Source organism: Ammospiza nelsoni, chromosome 10, assembly GCF_027579445.1.
Source record: "Ammospiza nelsoni isolate bAmmNel1 chromosome 10, bAmmNel1.pri, whole genome shotgun sequence".
Taxonomy (NCBI): Eukaryota; Metazoa; Chordata; class Aves; order Passeriformes; family Passerellidae; genus Ammospiza; species Ammospiza nelsoni.
In genome coordinates, this window is record NC_080642.1 from 11,260,158 (window position 1) to 11,280,181 (window position 20,024).

The following is a 20,024-nucleotide window of genomic DNA, read 5'->3' on the forward strand; positions in this document are numbered from 1 at the left end:
GCCAAGGAAGAAATTGTCTGAAAACTCATGTCAGCCTGTCCTGGGTAACCCTTGGAGCCCATGCTGCTTCAGCAGTGTGTTCAGACTTTGCTGTGCTCATATCAAATGTTGGGCTGCTCTCTGCTGCCCAGTTTTGCCACTGTATCTGTATCAATGCAGAGAGTGACAAGTTATAATTCCTTTGCTAGCACTGCTGTCACCATAGGGACATGGTGCTTTAAGGGACATGGCCTGTTCTGCCCTGGAGTTGCATTTGTTGTCTGAGACAGGGTGTAGGAGGTACACTGTAATGATCTCTGGTTCTCTTGAATGGGGGGTTTGCAGGTGGCTGAGGTGATGGTGGGGATCTCCTTCCCAAAGGATGTGGAGAATGGTTGAGTTGATTGTTTTCTCTCAATTCTGCAGGCACTAATTTGAGGGGGAGGACACAAGGCCTGTATGATGCCCCCCGGATGGAACAGGAGCTGTCTGATGCAGAGATTGCTCGGAAGCTGCAGGAGGAAGAGCTCCTGGTAAGTAGAGAGGGTGCATTGCTCAACTCAAAGGAACTAAGGCAACCAGCACAGACAACTTTGCTTTGTAAACCTTTAATGTATAAGAGTGACTATAAGACCTAAGGTCTTGCTCCTGTGCCTTCTGCTAATTACCTTTGTCTTCCATACACACAAATATGGAGTGACAGCTGGCTTCCAACTAATAAGCCTTATTTTTTGAAATAAGCACCCCAAAATTAAAGTGCTGAAGCAAAGTGATATTAAATGGATGTTTCCAGGCAGATGAAGATGGCATGTAGTCAGTGTAAGCAGCTCACAAGGAGACAGGCCGTTGCCTGTCTTTGAGAGAGAAGGCAGCTGAGTGGGAAATGCATTGTGGTGTGGTCAGGCAGATACATGAGGGCAAAATTCAGCTGAAAAGTTGAAATGGCAGATTGGAGTTGGGTTATGAGGTAAGTATGGGGGTAGCTAAGTGTATTTGCAGAGGATGATGGTGTATTTGTATGGGCACATACTTGCCCTGCCCAGTAGGTTGATGAGTATGATTAATTCAGAGATGGTAATTTTTTGTCTCTGATTTTCCTTCCCCACCTTTTTCCCTCCCTCCAGGCTAATGAAGCAGATCAGAAGGCAGCTCAAGTAGCCCAAGATGAGGTGAGAAACAAGTCAAATACTTGTAGAATTCCTTTACTTGCAGAAGCTGCTAAACAGCCCTTGTTTTCTCTGACCCTCTAGCTGTTAATTTCTTTCCTTGTAGGGAAAGCCTGAGGCTCTAGTGGGAATTTCTCCCAGATGGGTTTTGTGTATGGACTGGCCAAGCAGAGAGTTGCACTGCCTGTTGCAACCATGACAAAGGCAGGAAGTTCATGGTTCTGTAAGAGCATTTCTTGTAACTAAAACCCAAGGGGGACTATCCAAGATGCTGTGAGAAGAACCACTGACCCCCTTAAGGAGAAGGGATAGAGGGCAGAAATGTTCTGCAAATGCAGTTCTGGTAAATCAGCTATTGGACATGCTGCATGCTGCCAGTCTTAATTTTGCCCTGTCCCTTGATTTCTGATCACAGATGGATGAAATCCTGGATTTGTACCCTTCCCATTCAGCAGCTGTCCATGGGAAAGTTTTGAGTTATTCAAACCCACAAGAGCAGTAAAATTGTCTGACAGAGCCTGTGTTTCCTTTCTAGGAAATTGCTCGTCTCTTGATGGCTGAGGAGAAAAAGGCTTTAAGAAAAGAGAAAGAAAGAGAAAAGTCTTCCTTTGAAAGGAGGAGGCATGATCAAGATTGGAAGGTATGGCAGGCTTCAGGAGGCACCACAGATAAGGTGCTATAACATTTTTCCTATTTTCAGAGGGAGGTGAGTGTATGGTGGGAGCAAAAGGTGGTGATGCGTCTGAAGGGTCTTGCTGTCTGTTACTCAGCTGCTTCCCAAGCCTTTTGGAGCCACCTCCTTGCTTAGATGCTTTTGGCTTCAGCCTCAAGCAAAGTAGTCCTTGGGGCTCTGGCCTTGGAGGATGGCACTGGATGTCACAGCACCCTGTGGCCTCCCAGAAGCACTGTCAGTCCCTGGTGCAGGACCTTTCCTTTGCTGAAATCCTGACTGTGGCTTTAAAAGCAGTAGTTGGTTCTGTTTGTGTAAGGGCAATGCAGCTGCTTCAGTTGTCACTCTGCCTCATAACTGGCTGTATAATGAAAGTTCTGAGTTTATCATGCCTGGTTGTGGTAGGAGTAACACCAGAGAGACTTGGCTGGCCAGGATGGAAGGGGATAGGAAACAAATTTTATGGTCAGCACTGGTGAGGTGCTAAAGGGGATGTGGTGTTAATCTTGGGGCCAGATGGAGGTAGCTCTGGTGTTTTCAGCCTCCTTCCTGAGTTTCAATGGTTGCAGGAACACAGCTGTCTGCAGCTGGTCCTTCCTGCTCAGCCCAGCCTTGTGCACTATCACTACACCCAGACTGTGTTCAGCCCAGCTTCAGAACTGTCCCTTACTGCTGTCACGTTTTAGCACAGAAATTGAGTTTGGCTTGGCAAGGCTGGATTTTTACTGAAAATGAGTCCTGATGCTCATTGCCATTTGCATGTCTAGCTGTAGTTAATTTTGTGTGTAAACCAAGAACAAAAGGGCTGTGTGGATTTGTGGCAGTCCCAGTGTCCTGGCTGGTGCCTAGCAAGGCACACAGACGAGCTGATTTCCCTTCTTCCCATCAGCCTGATGCAAGTGAGTCCACGCGCTCAAGGCCAAGAGAAGGGCCTGAAACTCAGCGACACAGAAGTGACAGGCCTTCAAGGTGAGCTTGAACTGGCTGGCAAGAATGGGGAGTACAGCTGGGAAGCTGAGTCCTAGGGAGGAGGTGTGGGATCACCAACCTGACCCACCCCAGAGGGCACTCAGTGGAGAGCAGGGCGATAAGGGGCACGGAGCTCATGAGGTGTTGGTGACGTGCGTCACTCACTGTGCTCGTGGCACTTGTCCATCTTGGTCCCTGTGCCCAGTGCTGACAGAGATTGATGAGCTTGTGCAGTGACATTTGTTAAATGGCAGAGAAACATTGAGAGGGTTAAACAGCTTCTGGGGATGTGAAACTAAATGTCATCTCTGGGCAGGAAGGCGTAATCACCATGCATTTGCACAGCTGCTCCCTTGGTCCTTGCTCCCAGTTGAGCCCTGTGCACAGCTCCCATTGCTGCATTTGAACACCACCCTGCAAGCAAGAGCACTGTGCTTTGGGGTGTCTCATCCCAAACTGGGAATATGCTGTAGCCCAGTGCTGCTTTTGAATCCCTTGATACTCTGGCTTAATGCTCTTCATGAGGTACTAAACGCTGAAAGTGGCTTTGATTTCCATTCCAGAAACGAACCTAGAAATTCTTGTTGAACTTGCAAAAGAAACAACAAATGGAGCTGCAGGTGGAGATTGAGAGAGATCATATTAAAATACTCTGGGGGTAAAACTGCAAGCATTAACCACTTTAAAACACTGCCCTTTTGAGTAAAGTTTGCAATAAACTTCATAATGGAAACTATTTCCTGATAGCTGAAACCATTATTAAATGAAAGGTCCATGGCAAGCAGCACATACTCTGCTTTTCTCACTGCAGAAGCAGTGAGGAGCTGTTCTGCAGGTGGAAGGTCTGGGCCAGGCAAGGTTTGCATCAAACTGACAGTAACAGGCCAGACAGCTGAGATGTTGCTCTTGCTGCACTGTTGTGACTTTGAGTTATTTCCCAACACTCCTTTGACACTGTTCTTGGCAGGTCACAGCCTCTCCTCGATGAACACTCTCGGTATTACACGAGCCAGCCCAGCCCCTTGCGCCACCACCCCAGACCTGAGCACTCTCCTAAAGGTAGGGTCTGCCAGGGCTGCCCAGCACTTGGGTTGTTGTCAGCTCTCTTCCTCACACAAGGAGCCTGCAGGGGACAGTGATGGGAAGTGATGCAAATAAAGAAAGGGGAATAATGCCCCAGCAGGCAGATGATGCTGGGCAGTGTTTTGGTTGGACTTGCTGAGCATGTTGCAGGCTGTGAGACTGAAAAACTGAATTGGTTTGCCTGGAATTTGTCAAGGTGCTGTCTATATGTCTTCTCTGATCTCTTAATGATGAATGACTGTAAATCTAGGTAGCAAATGACCAAGAAGTGTCACAAAGACAACATTATGATGGATTTTAGGTGACTCACTGTTCTCAAACAATCCAATACAAGACAGAACCTCACCTGTCTGGTGAGCAGATGGGATGATCAGACAGAAACTTGTCCTGAGAGCAGGCTAGTTTTATTCCTGTAGCACCTCAGCACTGCTTTGTTGGTTTGTTTCCTGAAATCACTTGGCACAGAGCAGTGTGGATAGGGTTGCCCCTGCAGTTGTTTTAAATCTGAATGCCCATTGTCTGAGTTATCTGTAGAGCCTCTGGGGAAGGAAGGGGGCAGCCTGAGTCTAACTCAGTGTCAGATTTCTTCCAACTCCACTAGTGAGACTTAAATGTGGAGGCTTTCCTTTCCAAAATTTAGTTTGGAAACTTGGGTTGTGTCTTCATCAAGCAAGCTGGAAAGTTGATGGCACTTTATAGGGTGTGTTTGCTTTAGTGAGACTGTGCAATGGGACTGCAGCACCATTCTCACCCTAGAAGAAAAGCACATGTCTGCCTGTCTCGTGGATCTGTCCTTCCTTTGCTTCAGTCATGTAACATATAGCTCCCATTTTGGCCTTTGACTTGACTAGTACCCTAGAAGTCAGACAGATGGACAGTAGGGCAGGCCAGGTAAAATATGTCTGCAGGCAATAATTTTTTCACCAGGATTTAGTCTCACAGACTGTTTCCTTTGTGTTTTGTTTTCCAGGTTCCCGTAGGAAGCAGTAAACTGTGCTAGCCTTTGCTTTGGTACTGACTCTTCTGTAGCAAACATTACTGGAATTGCCAGGCAACTTTCTTCTTCATCCCTGACCTGATGGGACGCCCACCCTCCACTCCCAGGATCATCTCTTTAAGTCTTGTCATATTAAGGAAAATTGTTTGTTTCAATTTCTTACTCATCTGTGATGACTTGAGCAGTGCAGTATAATCTAGCTGCCACTGAGCTGTGCCAATCAACCAGCTGGCTCAACAGCTCCCTCATACATTCTTTTGAGGCTTTCTTTTTATTTTTAAGTTTGGCTGGAGCTCTGATGAATAGGACAAATTGAGATGCATGTACAATGGAGGAAAATTGAAAAGAAATGAGTTGGGTTATGGCAATGCAGCAGAACATCAGAAGTACAAGTCCTTTTTACATGAGGATAACTTAGCAAAGAGAGCTATAAGAGGAATTGGGTTTCTTCCTGTGTTGGATAGGACAGCTGAGCCAACCTGACAGTCATATGAGCTTGCAGGAAGGAGAGAGCCTTGTCAAACATATACCAGCAAAAGCCAAACCCTGAGACTGGTGAGGCAGAAATAGCCTATGAAACAGATTTTTTAAACTGCTGTATTTCTTTCTAGGGTTTCCAACATTCTGAATAGAGTGTATATAGGCATTTAGCTCTAGGATATAGGATAGAACAGTTAAAAGGAAATACAATTCCAACTGAAGTTAGACCTTGCGTGCATGACTTAGGATTTGCCAGGGAGTTCAAGAAGCTGTGAACTGTGGTTTGGGAAAACTCATACAAACAGATCTGTGTGTCTGAAGGGACCTCTGTGGTCACGTGCTTTGAGCTTCAGTGTGGTAAAAGCCAAGGAATTTCATTAAAGCCAAGTCAGATCTCATGTAACTCTTAGCTCAGTTGCTGATGCACTTGAGTAGAGTAACTTGTTTCTGAACTTGGATATGTCTTGTAAACATGGGGCTGCTGGAGAGAGGGCCATATGGGCATTGAGCATCAAAATCTACAGTTACAGGCAACCTGAGCCAGACACAGAGTGCTGATCAGTCCACACAATGTCTGTGCTGACTGCTTTTCCTCTCCACTGCTCCATCCAGCTCCAGTCAGGAATAAAAAAAATCATTGCTGTCTAGGGCACAGCAGGGTCTGCAGGTTTGCTGTCTGTATATATTTTCCCATGCAGTGATTCTGTCCTGGCTTGTTTTCCCTCCACTCTTTGAAAACAATTTTTCTCTTGCACAAAAAGTAGCCTTTCCCCCTGGCCGCCTCTCATTTAAATTCTTTAGTCTTTTAAATAATTTTTTTGCCATTATTTTCAGGTGTATTTTTAAACTAGAAAGCTGAACATTTGGACACTGTCTTAGGGTGTATTCAGCCAGGGCAGGCTGGTTATCCATGGGCCAGCCCAGTTCATGGCAGAGAGCTTGGCTGCCTTGCCCCTGCAGCCCAGCCTTAGTGCCAGCACCAAGTCTGTCTCGCCACTCTCTGTTGTCTCTGGCAACTGCAGTTCTGGCTCTGCCTCTGCAGAGGAGGGGAGACCCCTGTGTCTAAGGCAGGAAACTTGTCCTCACCACTGATCTGCCTGGGAAAGGGGCCTTGGCAGCTCTCTGGAGCTTTGTGGGGAGGGAGCACCTCTAGGAAATAGGAAGAGAGCATGGCTGGCTGCTGTTCCTCTAGTGCACAGTTCATGCCCCAAGGCAGCTGTAAGACTTTAACCTTGGCTGTTCTTGGTCAGGATAATTACTGGGCCAAATCACTGGGAAGACAGGGCAACTCCTTTTTCACATAAGTTGCAGGGCAGGTTTAATACCACATAACAAGGCCATGTCTTGCCTTGACCAGTAACTCAGACTTCCATCTCCTACTCCCACTGGCCCATTGGCAGCAGTTCAGTACCTGTGAAGAACCACATAACCCCAATGGATCCCTGCTCCAGGGGTACCCTAACCTAAAACCTTGCCATGTAGGACTTTGTGTATGGGCAGAATCCTGTTACCTGCATCCCTTGCTTCCACACTGTGGCTCATCTGCCTGCATGGGCTCCTAAGTGACTTGCAAGGTCTTGCTTGCTGCTGCTTCTCAGGAAATATCCCAGTCAGCAGCTGGATTTTACTGTCCTTGCCTTCTTCCCACTTCTCATTCTGTCTCTGTCCATTCAGAAGTGTTCATGTTCTTTAAAAGGATTCAGAAAAAAAACAACATAGATGCTATTTTTTTTCTTTTTTATTTGATAACTTGGCCCAGTGTGGCAACCTCATCTACCAAGGTTTTATTTTGTATGGATTTATTTTTGTATTTAATGTAACAGTCAAAATTTCTACTGCTGAAAATGTAATTTTTTTTCCTGTGGGCTTTTTTCTTTCATTGCCATCAGAGTAATTACTGTTGTGAAATGGATGCCTGGTGGGTTTGTAAGAATTAATACTTCCTACAAACACCCTAGTCCAGGCACTGCTGCTTGTACCACCTGGTTCACTTGTGAAAACTGGATGGAGAAAAGTCCTGCCAAATCAGAAAGAGGTTGAGCTTTGTACTTGCTTGCAGAAAACTGGTGATTCTCTGCAGAAGGCATGGGGAAATCACCAGCTAGGAATTCAGCCCTCCATGGGCTCTGTATCTGGCTGTGATGGACTTTCTTGCACTGCAGTTGGCTGGTGTAGCTTTTGTCTTAACCTAGTCAGAGAAGTCATGAGCTCTGTGACATTTGAAGAACCTATTAATTCAGGAGGGATGCTTGGGAGTATCCAAGTTGTTGATGTCAATGGTAGTGAGTAGAAATGTGAGGGAAAACTCTGATAAATTTAGTTTGGAAGCTGGGTAGTCTGAAGAACACCTCTGTGCCTCCTCTGTGGAGCTGTAAACTCTCCTTAGTGGCCAGTCAAGCTCTCTGGCCAAGACACCAAGAGAAGGATCCCAGGAGCAATTGCTGCCTTCTGGATGCCTTTGAGGAGTGCTGAATGCTTTATGGGCTGTTTTGCTCTGTATCCTCCCTTAGCCCTCATTCTTTTTTCTTTCTGCCTGCCTTTATTCATTTGCTGTTCCTTGTGTTTCTCCTGTTTTATAACTCCATAGTCCTTGTGAAAAGGGAGTTCCTAAGGCATTGCTAGAAAAGGGAGAGAAATGCTAGGAATGGCAGCTGAGGAAAGCAGGCAATGAATGGGATAAGTTGTTCATCTCATGCAGGTTGGGGTCCTCATGCAGCCATGCAGGTTAGAGACCTCCTGAGGCAGAGGTTGCAACGGGACTTGCATCTTTAGTGACCACTTTTGGAAAGGGTTTCCATGGTCCCACTGAAGTCAACAAGAGCTGAGATTATGGATGAACAAAGAGCCACTTTCCTTGGGGTCAGCAGCCACAGTTCTGCTGAGAATCAAGAAGATGCAGCTTGTGTAGGTGAGATGCAAAATCAGCACCTTGGACGTGTGTTCCGGGAAAGCGGCACAATGAAACTTAACCTTTAAAAAACCACTCAGCAATATTTCTTTTCTATGACAGAAAAATGTTTATGTACCTTGGTTTTTTTACTTGTTTACTCTTGCCAAGTTTCAGTAGCTTTGCCTATGGGTTTGCTCTGGATTTAGTAGCATGTTGGAGCCCTTGCTGGGAGCCCTGCCCAGGTTGCTTGGGTCCTGCATCCCTTTCTGACTCTGTGCATTAACAAGGCATCCAGCACCACGTGGAAAATTCACCTCCTTGAAATCCTGGCACTTCCTGACCTTCCTAGCAAGCTCATCTCAGCAGCAAGAGTTCTCCCCACCTCCTCACCTCTGTCCAAAGCACAATGGTCTGCAGAAGAGAGGTCGGTGACCTGGCGGGATCGTGCCTTACGCGCAGGGATGCTCGATGTCTTCAGCAGGCTGACCTGAGTCACCTTGCTGTGAAACTCTGTCTTAATGGGGACTGTGCAGATTCCTGCAGCAAGAAGCAGTTCTCGTCACAGGGATAGATCCAACAGGTTGATTTCATCTTTTTTTAAAGAACTTCATGAGTTTGAACTTGGTGGGGTGAGGAAATATCAGCTGTTAAGGGATAGATGAATTCTCATCATTGAATTTCTCCTCTTGGGGAAGAAGGATAGAAGTTACAGATGCTGCAGTCTGCTTCTCTCTCTATAAAAGGGATCTTGTATGTACAGTATTTTTATATCTCTGCATTCCCATCTATCAGGATTTGAATCAGGATTGATAACATTCTCTACTTATGGAAAAAAATAGGTTATTATTTTTACAGTGCTAGATGTCTGTTTGTTTATTTTGTGCCAAATTACAGCCACTGTTACATTCTAGTGTTTTCATTCAGTTTATTGCTGTTCATCAATGTGTATATTATATATTTTTATTATCAAGGTTTTTATTTTAATTCATATTATCCTGTATGCAAACTAACTGTGGATTGCTAATTTATATATGTATAAAGGGGAGCACTTGGAGACAGTGTGAGGATTCCCCTACTTAGTTTACACTCTTGTAACTGAGCACAGCCAGTCCATGAAACTCACTGTTTCCTTCAGAGAGCAATCTCCTGTGTTTGCAGGTGGCTCCTGCTGTCCCTCCTGGCAGCACTGGCACTGCAGGGCTGTGTGGGATGCAGCAGGAACTGGGGCACAGCTTCCACCACTGCCTGGTGGATGCCTGGGCTCAGGGCTGCCCTGTGCCAGGCAGGAATGCCCAGCAGGGTGGTGGTGGCTGAGCTTTGCTCTTTATCTGTCCCCAGCCAGTGCACACTTGGGTTTGCCCCACTCTCCCAAGGTGTTCAGGGCCTGGTTTTGCAGCTGCTTTGGGAGGTGGGAATGGGACATATCCCTTGCATGGAGCACACCATGGGTGTAGCTTGTCCTCTTTTTGTTGCAGAGGACAGGCACAAACCTGCAGAGATTCCAGTTTGCTGCACTCCAGCACATCTGTGGCTGTGCAGCACTGCTGGGGAGGGACTGGCTGTGCTGCACACAGGTGCCACTTGGACTGCCCTGCCCAGGACTGGCAGTGGGACATGGATATCGTGTTCAGGAGCTGCCCAAGCCTCTGTTCCTGGGCTGGAGATACTACCAGCCACCTCCTCCCCATCAGTAGCACAGGGTAAGGCTCAGCTGGGCAGTTTGGGCTCTTCAGGAGACTCCCAGAGAGGACAGTGGCACACACAAATGAGTATTTTCTACTTCATGGGAAACAAGTTCCACTGTATCAGTGTTCACTCTGAGTAGACTCCATGGTCTGTCTCCAGCTGCATCTGTGCACTGCAATATAGTTAATTGCCTCAGATAAATAACTGCAGTTGTCTCATTTAGCTCTTCAGGGTAAACTTTCAGCCTGTTGAATCTAAATATTAGCCATGCAATGAGGTGGATTAGTCAGAAGGCTTAAATTCCTCAGAGCTGCAAGTGTATCCTGTATTGTAACAGCTAATCCTTAAATATGAATTGCACACTGACAATAATCTGTCTATGCAAGCCTATTCTTGGTTTTATTTTGACTGTTCACTCTATAATTTACCAGGTTTGGCATAGAACTTCTGAATGACATTTAACCAAAGTATCATGTCTGTATGTGTGTGTATAGCATGTTTTGCTTCATACTCCTGAATTGTCATAGAATGTAAAGGGAACATTGCCTTGCCCCATTTTGTTCAATAAATTGCTGTATTTTGTTATTCACCAATTCCTTCTGTCCCTCTGTGCTTTTCTGGAAACCTGAGTGGGTTACACAGAAGCAGGGGAAAATAAGACCTTGTTCCACCCTTTATTCCTGGAACCTAGCTGCTTCTACCAACAATTATGTTCTTCCACTGTAATAGATGTAGCAAACAAACAAATTTGTATTTAATTTGATTATTTTGTTGACAGACAGATGGAAAAAAGGCTATGTAATATCTTGGAAAAGATCTGGACTGTTTCATTTCCTGAGACTGTGATACTGAAAAATAAAGCAGTATGATTATTTGCAAGGATAGGATGCTCTTTCTTATTCCATTAACATAACTTTTAAGTTTGCAAAAAGCCTGCTTGGAGATTCCCTCAAACAACACATACCTACAGTGGTGGGACTGAATGTAAGAAGGAGGAATGGCAAATGCCCTGGGACTGACTGCTGTCTTCAAAGGCACCAGCTGAGGATGCAGCCACATGCAGCTCAAACATGAGCAGACCTGATCCCACAAACTCAGTTTGTGACTGAGCATTCTGGAATGGAGAGGAGGTCACACAATATAAATTCTGGATCTTGCATCTGGAATGTAAACATTTCTTAAATTCTCATTTACTCATTTGTGTCTGCTTGCCAAGAATAAGCATTGCACAGGGGAGCGGGGAGCCCTTTGGCACCCCAGCACAGGGCTTTCCCTCTATGGGCCAGGGCCTTGGACTGCACAAGTGAGTGCTCTGACTCCAACAGAGTTCACTTTGGGGCTGGATCTGTGTCACAGCACCAGCCCAGTGCTTCCAAGTGCCTCGATGTCATCTTTACCTTCCACCAGCTGCATCTCAGAGTCCCTTGGGCATTACCAGTGAGTGGAAGGAGGAGTCAGCAAAACACACATGGCTGCCAGGGGAAGACCCTGGTTGTAAAAACAAGGCTCTTGGGAGTGCCAAGAGCTGTGCCAACTTACAACCTATTGCAGCCTTTTGTCTGCAGTGGCTGGGTCAGCCTGTTTTCTCTGAAAGGCTTCTTTCATGCCAGCCTTGGCACTTGTTGAAGCACTAGGCTGTGGTGGGAGCAGGGCCAGCTGGAGCCCTGAGAAACATCTTCCACCTGGTGCAGTGATGTGCACATGGAACTGGGTGTGGGGACCACGAAAAGAACACTGAAGAGCCCCTGGGGACTTTTTTTCTGTACCAGAAAACTTTGGTTTCTGAGTTTTCAAGTTGCATGCAGCTCCCAGGCTGTGGGTGTGCCATGGTGGGTGGATCCAGTGTGCCACTGGGGATGGATCAAGGCTTCCCATGTATCCTCCAGCTGTGAAAAAAGTTAAGCCAGTGGAGATTGCTGAAAGTCAGCATTGTTGGGTGCCCCCCAGCCTGACTGCCCCTTTGGCTGCTTCACACTGCCCTGCAAGGTGGGAGCTGCAGTCTCCTGTCTGTGTGCGTGTCCAGGTCCTCATTTCCCACCCAACTCCATGCTAGTAGGGGTTCCCTACCTGGAACCCGTGCTCCTTTTGTTCAGCAGGCAAATCACAGCTGCAGAGATGCAGAACTTAAGCCAGGTGAGGTATCTGAGGCACAAATGACTTGCTGTAGTACACATGGGAGGTATGCACTGTTCCCAGTTCATTTTCCAGAGACCTGGTGGGTTACAACGTGGCTGGAAGTGGAGAACATCCCCTCTGCCATGTGAAACCCTGCTTTATTCCTGAAACTGTTCCTTCTCAATTTCAGTATTGAGCAAAGCTAATCCCTACATTCTTTGCACCATCCTGCTAGCACACAAGTGATAGCTCCTGGCACCAGTTATCTCAGCTCTGAGGTCCACGTGTCCATCACTCTGATTCCTTTAGTGATCCTTGAACAGTGCCCTGAGTCAATCCTGAATCACTCTGGCCAGAATTCCTGTCACAGTTAATGGCAAAAATTAGATTTACTAAATGAGACCTGGGATCAGGCTGCAAACCAAGTTTAAAACAAGCACAGAACTTGTGTCTGGCAGCTGGGTATTTGTTGAATGTCAGTGCTTCCCTGACCCCAGAGAGCCCCAGACAAGCACCCAAACAGCTCTGCCAAAACCTGCTCCTATTTCATGTTGTTGCTGGTGAGTGGCAGCTCTGAGTACGACACCAGTTTTCACAAAGTCTCCTTTCCCCTGGCACTGCTTTTGCTGAGTAATAGCTCCCACCCTGCCCTTTCCCCCCCGACAGATCCCAACACCAGGGACTCACTTTGTGGCCACCTGAGGCCAGCCCAGGCCAGCCCCTGGCTGGCACTGAGGTCTCCAGGCCATGATACACATGATTCCTATTGATGTGTCTACAGCATCTGCCACGTCACAGGACAGGCTTTTCCTGGCTATTTTGGACTTGAATGGTTTCTGTTTTACTGCAAACATGGCTGACATACGCAGGGTTCAGTTGTGAGCCAGAGGAGCGTGTGTGTGTCTCCCTGCTGGGGTTCATACCCAGGTGAGGAGAAGTGCACCAGCATCCCCTTTCCTGGGCTGAGCTTGGAGCTGGGACAGGTTCTCACCCGAGAGTGCTCTACAGTGCTGCCTTCCTCCCCTCTTCATCCTCCCTAGGTCAGACAGTGTCCAGAGGGTGATGACATGGCCATGTATGTGCATGGGGACTGTCTGTGAGCTTTGTCCCAGCCAAACTGCAAAGAAGCTTTAGCAGGTGCTGGTACAGCAGTAGGAGGTTTGCTAATGGGAGGTGGAGTTTGGGGAGAGGATGAGATGTACTCAATGTTTATTCCCACACTGGCACTGGCCCCCAGTTACTGGCCACACGGCACATTATCCCAAAAGGTTCTGCTCAGCCTGCCAAGGGACACATAAACATCACCCAAGCCCCTCACCTGTGTATTTTTATTTAATTGTTAATTGCTCACAACTGATGAAGCACTGAAGGCCAGCCTGAAGTGCCTGTTAATGTCCTGGAGGATCCCTCCCATCAGGCAGGTCTGGAGGAAGGGGCTCCCTGCACTGCCCTCTCCTCCAAAGGCAAAGGGAGGCACCAAGAACAAGGGTTTCCAAGTGACTTTTCCAGGCTCCTAGACACACTGTCCTGCTGGAAAAGTCCCCAGCCTCAGGCTGTGAGTCCTGTGCACAGACAGGACTGCCACTGCTGCCACAGGGAACCTGCAAGAGTCAGTGCAGAGCATCCCACAGGAGCAGAGGAATGCATTGCTGCACACCTGAGACAGAGATGACCCACAGCTGCTCCAGGGTGGCCCTGACTGCACATCTGACAGCAGCTGTGTCCTGTTAGCATCCCCAGGGGATAACAGGGACCAGGAGCAGCAGGGCAGGCCTCTGGGGCGGGCAGGTCTGTGTCTGCTGGAGAAAACTGGAATGGCCTAACAGCAACAGAAAGCCAGGTTCTGCAGGTACCTTCTCCCCTGGGGAGCTAAGGCAGCTCTCCTGATGCCAGGATTAAACCAGCTGTGCAAATGTGCTCATTAATGCCAGCTTGTCTCATCCACAAGGATGCTGGAACAGCCAGCCAAAGCTGACCCTGTTGGCCCTGCTGTTTTCTGTTTTCTGAAAATACCAGACTGCTGTGGGCCCAGGCTGATAGGAGAGGCTCCTGTTGGAAGCAGGTAAGCCAAGAGGGGGTGGTTTGCCTTTCTGTGGGACACAGTGGTAGCTGGGCTTGGGAAGACGTCTGCTTGAAGTCAGGATGTCCTGCTTGACAGGACCCCAGCACCAGCTGTAATTTAGAAGTCACTTTGTGCTCAGCTGAAAACTTTTGTTTCTCTATATATTCTCCTAATTTCATGCAGTTCAGCTGTGCAAATAGAGCACATGTCCCCTGGGAGAGAAGGAGAGAAAGTCCCCAGGACCAAGGCAAAATGTCACCATATGGATGGCCAAACCTTGTGACCCAGTCCAGCCCACCTGAATTTTGAACAGAAAACACTCAAAATGAGCTACTAAACCTAAAAATCTAAAACTTAAAAGTTTTAAATCTAAACCTAAAAGTGTTGGCAGTTCTAGCAGAAATAAAACAACAACAAATTTAAGTGCGGTCACTATTTTAGTGGGTTACTGGACTGTTTATGAAAGCAGTACAAAGCCAGGCAAGAAGCTGGAGGCTTTATTCCTTAAATTGTATTCCTTGGTTCCCCAGAGCCCACGCTGAAGACAGTGCTGATCACCTCGAGGTGTGCAGAGCATTGCTCTGTGCAGGCTTTGAGTCAGTCCCAAAGTGGGAGCTGTGTGAGCAGAGCTCAGGGCTGCAGCATTCCAACCTAGCCTGGCAGCAAGGCAAATATCCAAATATTGTGTGGCAAAAAACCCCGATTTTCCCTTCAGATAGAACTCCACCAGAGCTCACACTGATACCTCTGCACTCCCAAACTCGCAGGGAAATTCTTTGATACCTCTACCCCACACTTACTGGGTGCATTAACAACCTTGGCATTTCTCACATAAGTGAACTTTACTCGGTTTTAGTGTCAGCCATGGTGTGCAGTCCAGTCCTTCCTCGTGAGATTTTTTTTTTCTCCCAAATCTTCTTAACAAGGGATATTTGTCAGTTTGATCCAGCTGTCCCCTAAGAAATTAAGAGCTAATTAAAAATAAAAGCTTGAAAATCAATTTGGATTAATAAACATAAAATTTAACCATTTTGGGGAAAAAAAATAGGAAGGCGGAAAAATGCTTTATTGTGCTTTTAAGTGATTATTTTATTTTTGCCCGGGATGCTCCAGCAGCATCGAGTTCTATCCCAGGGCTCTCTCTAGTGGCCAGAAAGGAAAGGACGGGCAGGAGCTCAGCGGAGGCAGTGCTGCACCTGCGCCCAGGGACAGACACCTCACCTGTATGTGGGTTTAGGGACACACACCTGTGTGTGCGCCCTGGGGCTGGGATTTTGGGTGCTGACAGCCCCAGCACACAGATGTGTTCTCCCTCATAGGCTCCCCTCCCACAGATGTGCCTCCTAATCACACCAGGGCGGCACAGGGAAATGCAGCCCACAATTTTGGGGTGTGCAGGGAGAGGAATAAACTCGGTCCTGCAAAGTCCTCAGGGTAAAACAAAAAAGTGCAAGGGGGTTGTGTTGGATGAAGGCATTTGAACGCCGCAGAAGTGGAACAGTGCTGGGCTGAGCATCCCTTGAGCAGCTGTTGTTGGATGGGGCAGTTGTTCCCCCGGGGCTGTGCAGGCTGCTCACAGACAGAGCTCGCTTTGGGCAGCCACTCTGCCTGTCCACACCCTGCAGCTGGGAGCTGACAGCACAGAGGGTTCCTCTCCAGGCTGACCAGCAGTCTTTGGAGCCCCGTGTTCCTTTAAATTTGTTTTACATATATCATTTGGCAGCATGGGTGGTAGCAGCCATTGGCGCCTAAAGCATTGAGAGCTTGCAGGGCAGTATTTAAGCAATTTTCTTATTTGTAGTATTGAACACCTTCTGTTTATTTCATTGCAGAAACTGTGCAGGAAAATGGGGATTTTAATATTGTTGAATATGTGGCAAAGCCAAACACCCAAAAACTCTTAAAAAGTTAGCAGAATTGAAGCGATAGAAGCCCCTTTGCCAGCACAGGGTGCAATCCAGGGAAGATCAGGGGCAGAACTTTCCCTGGGCTCCTGCCTCAGGCCCAGGGCAGGCTCACAGTGTGATGAGCTGTGAGTTGGGATGCCATGACCTCAGAGCTGGGGTGGCAGCCACAGGAATGCTGCTCACCACCAATACAACACATCAGCTACTAGGACATTATTGGGGGGAAAAAAGAAAATTTGACAAGTTTTAAAGTATTTCATGAAGGCAAAAGTCCCCAAAGAACAGGGAGTTCTGCTTGACAAATAACACAAGCACTCGCACCCAGCTCCAGCTGGGAGCCAGTCTCCACCAGTGACTCCTCCCTTTTATCACCTGCCCTTCCCAGCTTGCTCTCCTGGGAATGGGCTTTTTCACACTTGGAAAGACTCTTTCCCATCCTTCTGATGGATTTAAGCTTTTCTCTCCTTTTGTTGTGAAGTGTTTTGTTTTATTCTTCAGAGGATTCAAAACTGACTCTTACATGCTAAAATTAATTCCCCAACTTACCTCCTCCCCTGTGTTTGTTGTAACTTTTGGTGTGAAATTCTTCAGCCTGTGGTTCAAAGGCAGTAAAAGGTTTTCTTGGACTTGCAGTGCTTTCTGCTTTGAAGACTCTTATCATACTGTGGTGTGAGTCCCAGAGAAGCCTGTGGCTGCAGCTTTGAAGCCTGCAGGGACCTTTGGATGTGTGGCACCTCTGCAGAGCTGTACTGGGCACCAATGTGCCAAGCACCCTGTCTGAGAACTTGGCCTGGCAGCCTCCCCTCCCCTCCAAAGGGGACAGGAGTGGCTGTCCTGCAGTGCAGGAGGGTCATGGGCTGGGACATGGCAGCTGTAGTAACCTTCTAGTAAGTATTTCAAATGTTTTACCATAACCTGTGGAAGAGAGATGTTCTGTAGCAAAACCACCACTTATTGCTGTGAATGACAGGAAAAAGCACTGAAGGAAACCTGTTTATTACTCACCTATTCCCTTTTTGCTGAGCATGGAGGCAGGAAAAGCACCACTGGGAAATTCCCTTCAAAATACCCATCCCACTGTGCTGGCGCTGTGCAAACCTGAAACAGAAAAGCAATCCTTACCTCAAACTGCTTGAGGTGCACATGTAAGGGAGAGGAAATCTAGCTGTAGAATAGCATCTTTATAACTCCAGACTGTTCTTCTGTTCTGATTTTGTTTATCTTTAATGGCTCTTCAGGAGCACAGCTGTATCTATATGCCAGAGTCCTGTGGACTTGGGGACATCACTATTCCTGCAGCTAGATTCCTACATCTAGTCCTTCTTTAGCTTTTTTTGTATGTCAGTTTTTACCCTGTAGAGCTTAATTGGGTTCTGTGTTACTGAAAGCTGCTTACTACTTAAAGAGCATTGGAGAGTTGCACTGAAATATTTATGTCCAGTGCATTACTTCATTAAGGAAATGATCTAAAATGAATTGAGATTGAATTATGCCCAAAATGCCTATAAAACTGGATGCTGACTGATTATTTAATGGTTCTCCTGATATGTGATGCATTAGAGGTCTCTGTTGCCTTTAATTTTTCATGGACTGAGCTCAGGCTTGCAGCAAGCCCAGACTACTGGTAAATGGCATTTCCTTGTAACTAAGCATCTTGCTCCTTTTTTATTTTTTTTCTTGACATAAATGGTGTTTTCATGATATGTGAATTGAAGTGTCAAAGTCTGTTTTGTGCCTGAGAATGTATTTGGGGTCACTGAAGGGATTACTCCTGTTTCAGTGCTCAGAAGCCAACCTGCTCTGGAAATCCTGCAGCAGCCCAGGAGAGTCCTTGTGATGGTTTTGCCTTCAGCCATTTGGAGTTAACTGTCTCAAATTACACTGGCTGTGGTAGGAAAATGGTTCTGTGCTTAAAAGTGAAAGAGCTTAATCTGGTGCTAATCATTCAGGAGCACATTTGGACAGCAGAGAGCTTTTACCAAACCCTTGTTTTCAGGGCTTATAGAAAGCTCAGTTTGGTCTTAATGAGTTCTTCCAGCTGTGATCAGGTAATGCAAGCAGCAATACAGATGTTACAGGATGCAGAGGAGCACTGCTACGGGTCTTGCAGGACACTGCTGTCCTCACCTGGAATCATATTGCATATTCCATTCTGCTCCTGAGAGTTTCTCCCATTTGTTTCCTTCCTCAGGATAATCATGGTGTGCTCCAGCCTGGGTGGGCTGGGCAGGGCTCAGAGTGAACCTGGGGACAGCAGAACCTGTAACAGTGAGTGGGACCTGGCAGGTCTGCCTTGTTTGTAACTTCTGCAGCATCATTCCTGCTTCTCAGGGCCTGCAGGACCAGCCTGGACAGGCTGAGTTCTTCAGAACCCATGCAGTGCCTGTTTCAACATCTGGGAGGGATTTATGCACCCACAGACAGTGTTGGCCTGGCCTTCTGCCAGGCAGGAGTCCTTTGAACCTTCACTTGCACAAAGGAAAATGTCCAGGATTTAACAAAAATGCCTTTTTATAAGAGAAGTTTCAGCTCTGTTTCCCTTTTGGCCTGCCCCTTAATCTGTTTTATGCACGAGGGAAATCCAATCCTTGCAGAGTTAATTTTATTAACTGATGCTTATTGGATTATCTTTGAAATCAAATAAGCTTTAGCTGGGTAAGCTGGAAATAAAGAACATGCAGGGACTTAAAGCAATTCAATTCATTAGTAACCCTCTGCTAGTGAAAAGTAGCTCCTGAAGAGCCAAATTTCCTGAAACACTGGGGATTCCTCCCCAGGAAGGACAGAAGCGGCAGAAAATGGGAGATCTGGGGCCATCTTCCATTCAGTGGAATTCAGTGTTGGCAAGGTTGAGGGTACCAGTGAGAGGAGCCTGGTGCCAAGCAAGGTGTGTGAAACACACCAGCAGAGCTCTCCTGGGGAAATCTGGGGGTTCAGAAGCATGAATTAGGAGGTCAGTGCATTGACACGGGCACGCTCCAGGCAGCGCCCTGTGCATGAGCACAGCAGCATTCTGCAGCCACAGAGGAGAGGCTGGCTGGAACGCTGGGCTTTCCTCTGCCTGCACTCCGAGATGCAGAGCCATGTCTCCACTGAGCCAGGAGAGTGTGCTGGCTACACAGGATTGCTCTGATCTCACTCTGCTCTCCAAGCCCTGCTGCTTCTGAGGGCTTGGGTGAGCTGAGCTCCCAGGGCAAGGGAGGTGATGCAAGGGGGAGCCTTGGTGTCCCTTGGGAGGAAGGGAGCCCTGGCTCTGTCCTGCCTCTGCAGTGACCCAGGCACTGACAGAGTCACTGGATTAAACCCTGACATGTCCAGGCTGTAGGAGCCAAGCCCAGCACTGGCTGGATGGGCAGTCCTGGGCAGCCTCACCTTCAGCACATGGATGGAGTTGGTGCTTATGAGGGTTCCAAGGATCTTCTGAGAGCTGTGTCCCTCTGGATGGTGGCAAGGAGAGAGCCTGGGGGCCAAACACAGCAGCCAGACAGCAAACAACTGCATGGATAAATAATCAGAGGGGGATGCAGGGAAATCAGGATTAATGTGGAGTGGGGCATGGGGGGAAAGGCCACAAATGCAAAGGAAAGAAAAAAGAGCATTTTTATCGTGTTTTTTTCTAGAAGAAACTGGAGGGTTTGCTTTGTTTTCCTGGAGAAAAGGGAATATCTTATTTAAAATACACCCTGTCTCACAATGCAATGAAAACTCCAAGCAAATCTTCTGACTCCTGACAGGGTGAGGTTTTTCACACAGTAAATAAACCAACATGTTTTCTCAAAGTCACAAAAAGGACCTGTGGTCGGTGACAAAGTTATTAATAAGAAGTGTTCTCTTGGGCAGTCAATTCAGAGGCTGCCTCATCAGACAGGCATTACCAGCCCAGCACCACCATTCCTGAGACAACTGAAATGTAGCCTCCTGACAAAACATTGATTCTGAAGATTAATTGTCCCCTATAGCACAGTTTTAGACCAATCTGAAACACAGGGAGGACAATTGTCCTTTGGGTTTAATAGAGTT

At 47.2% G+C, this 20,024-nt stretch overlaps 1 protein-coding gene and 1 long non-coding RNA gene across 5 annotated transcripts in view; both read left to right on the top strand.

The window, feature by feature from the left end:
- The window catches only part of CCDC50 (coiled-coil domain containing 50), a 42,809-nt gene extending 32,007 nt beyond the window's left edge, over positions 1 to 10,802 (top strand). For 2 of the 3 annotated variants that reach the window (XM_059479698.1, XM_059479701.1), the window contains 6 exons: positions 406 to 512; positions 1,104 to 1,148; positions 1,681 to 1,785; positions 2,705 to 2,784; positions 3,752 to 3,843; positions 4,838 to 10,802. In XM_059479698.1, the coding sequence (XP_059335681.1) occupies positions 406 to 512; positions 1,104 to 1,148; positions 1,681 to 1,785; positions 2,705 to 2,784; positions 3,752 to 3,843; positions 4,838 to 4,857 (449 nt within the window). In that variant the 3' untranslated portion in view covers positions 4,858 to 10,802. The remainder of the gene's footprint in view (positions 1 to 405; positions 513 to 1,103; positions 1,149 to 1,680; positions 1,786 to 2,704; positions 2,785 to 3,751; positions 3,844 to 4,837) is intronic. The other variant, XM_059479699.1, reaches the window with a different exon arrangement.
- Positions 10,803 to 13,723: 2,921 nt separating this feature from the next.
- LOC132077696 (uncharacterized) lies at positions 13,724 to 18,688 on the top strand. 2 transcript variants are annotated; one of them, XR_009419097.1, is made up of 4 exons: positions 13,724 to 13,884; positions 13,984 to 14,097; positions 16,638 to 16,891; positions 18,196 to 18,688. It is a non-coding gene; the product is annotated as an uncharacterized LOC132077696 (long non-coding RNA). The 2 variants fall into 2 exon arrangements; XR_009419096.1 differs by lacking the exon at positions 18,196 to 18,688 and having other exon boundaries at positions 16,638 to 17,686.
- The last annotated feature ends 1,336 nt before the right edge of the window (positions 18,689 to 20,024 follow it).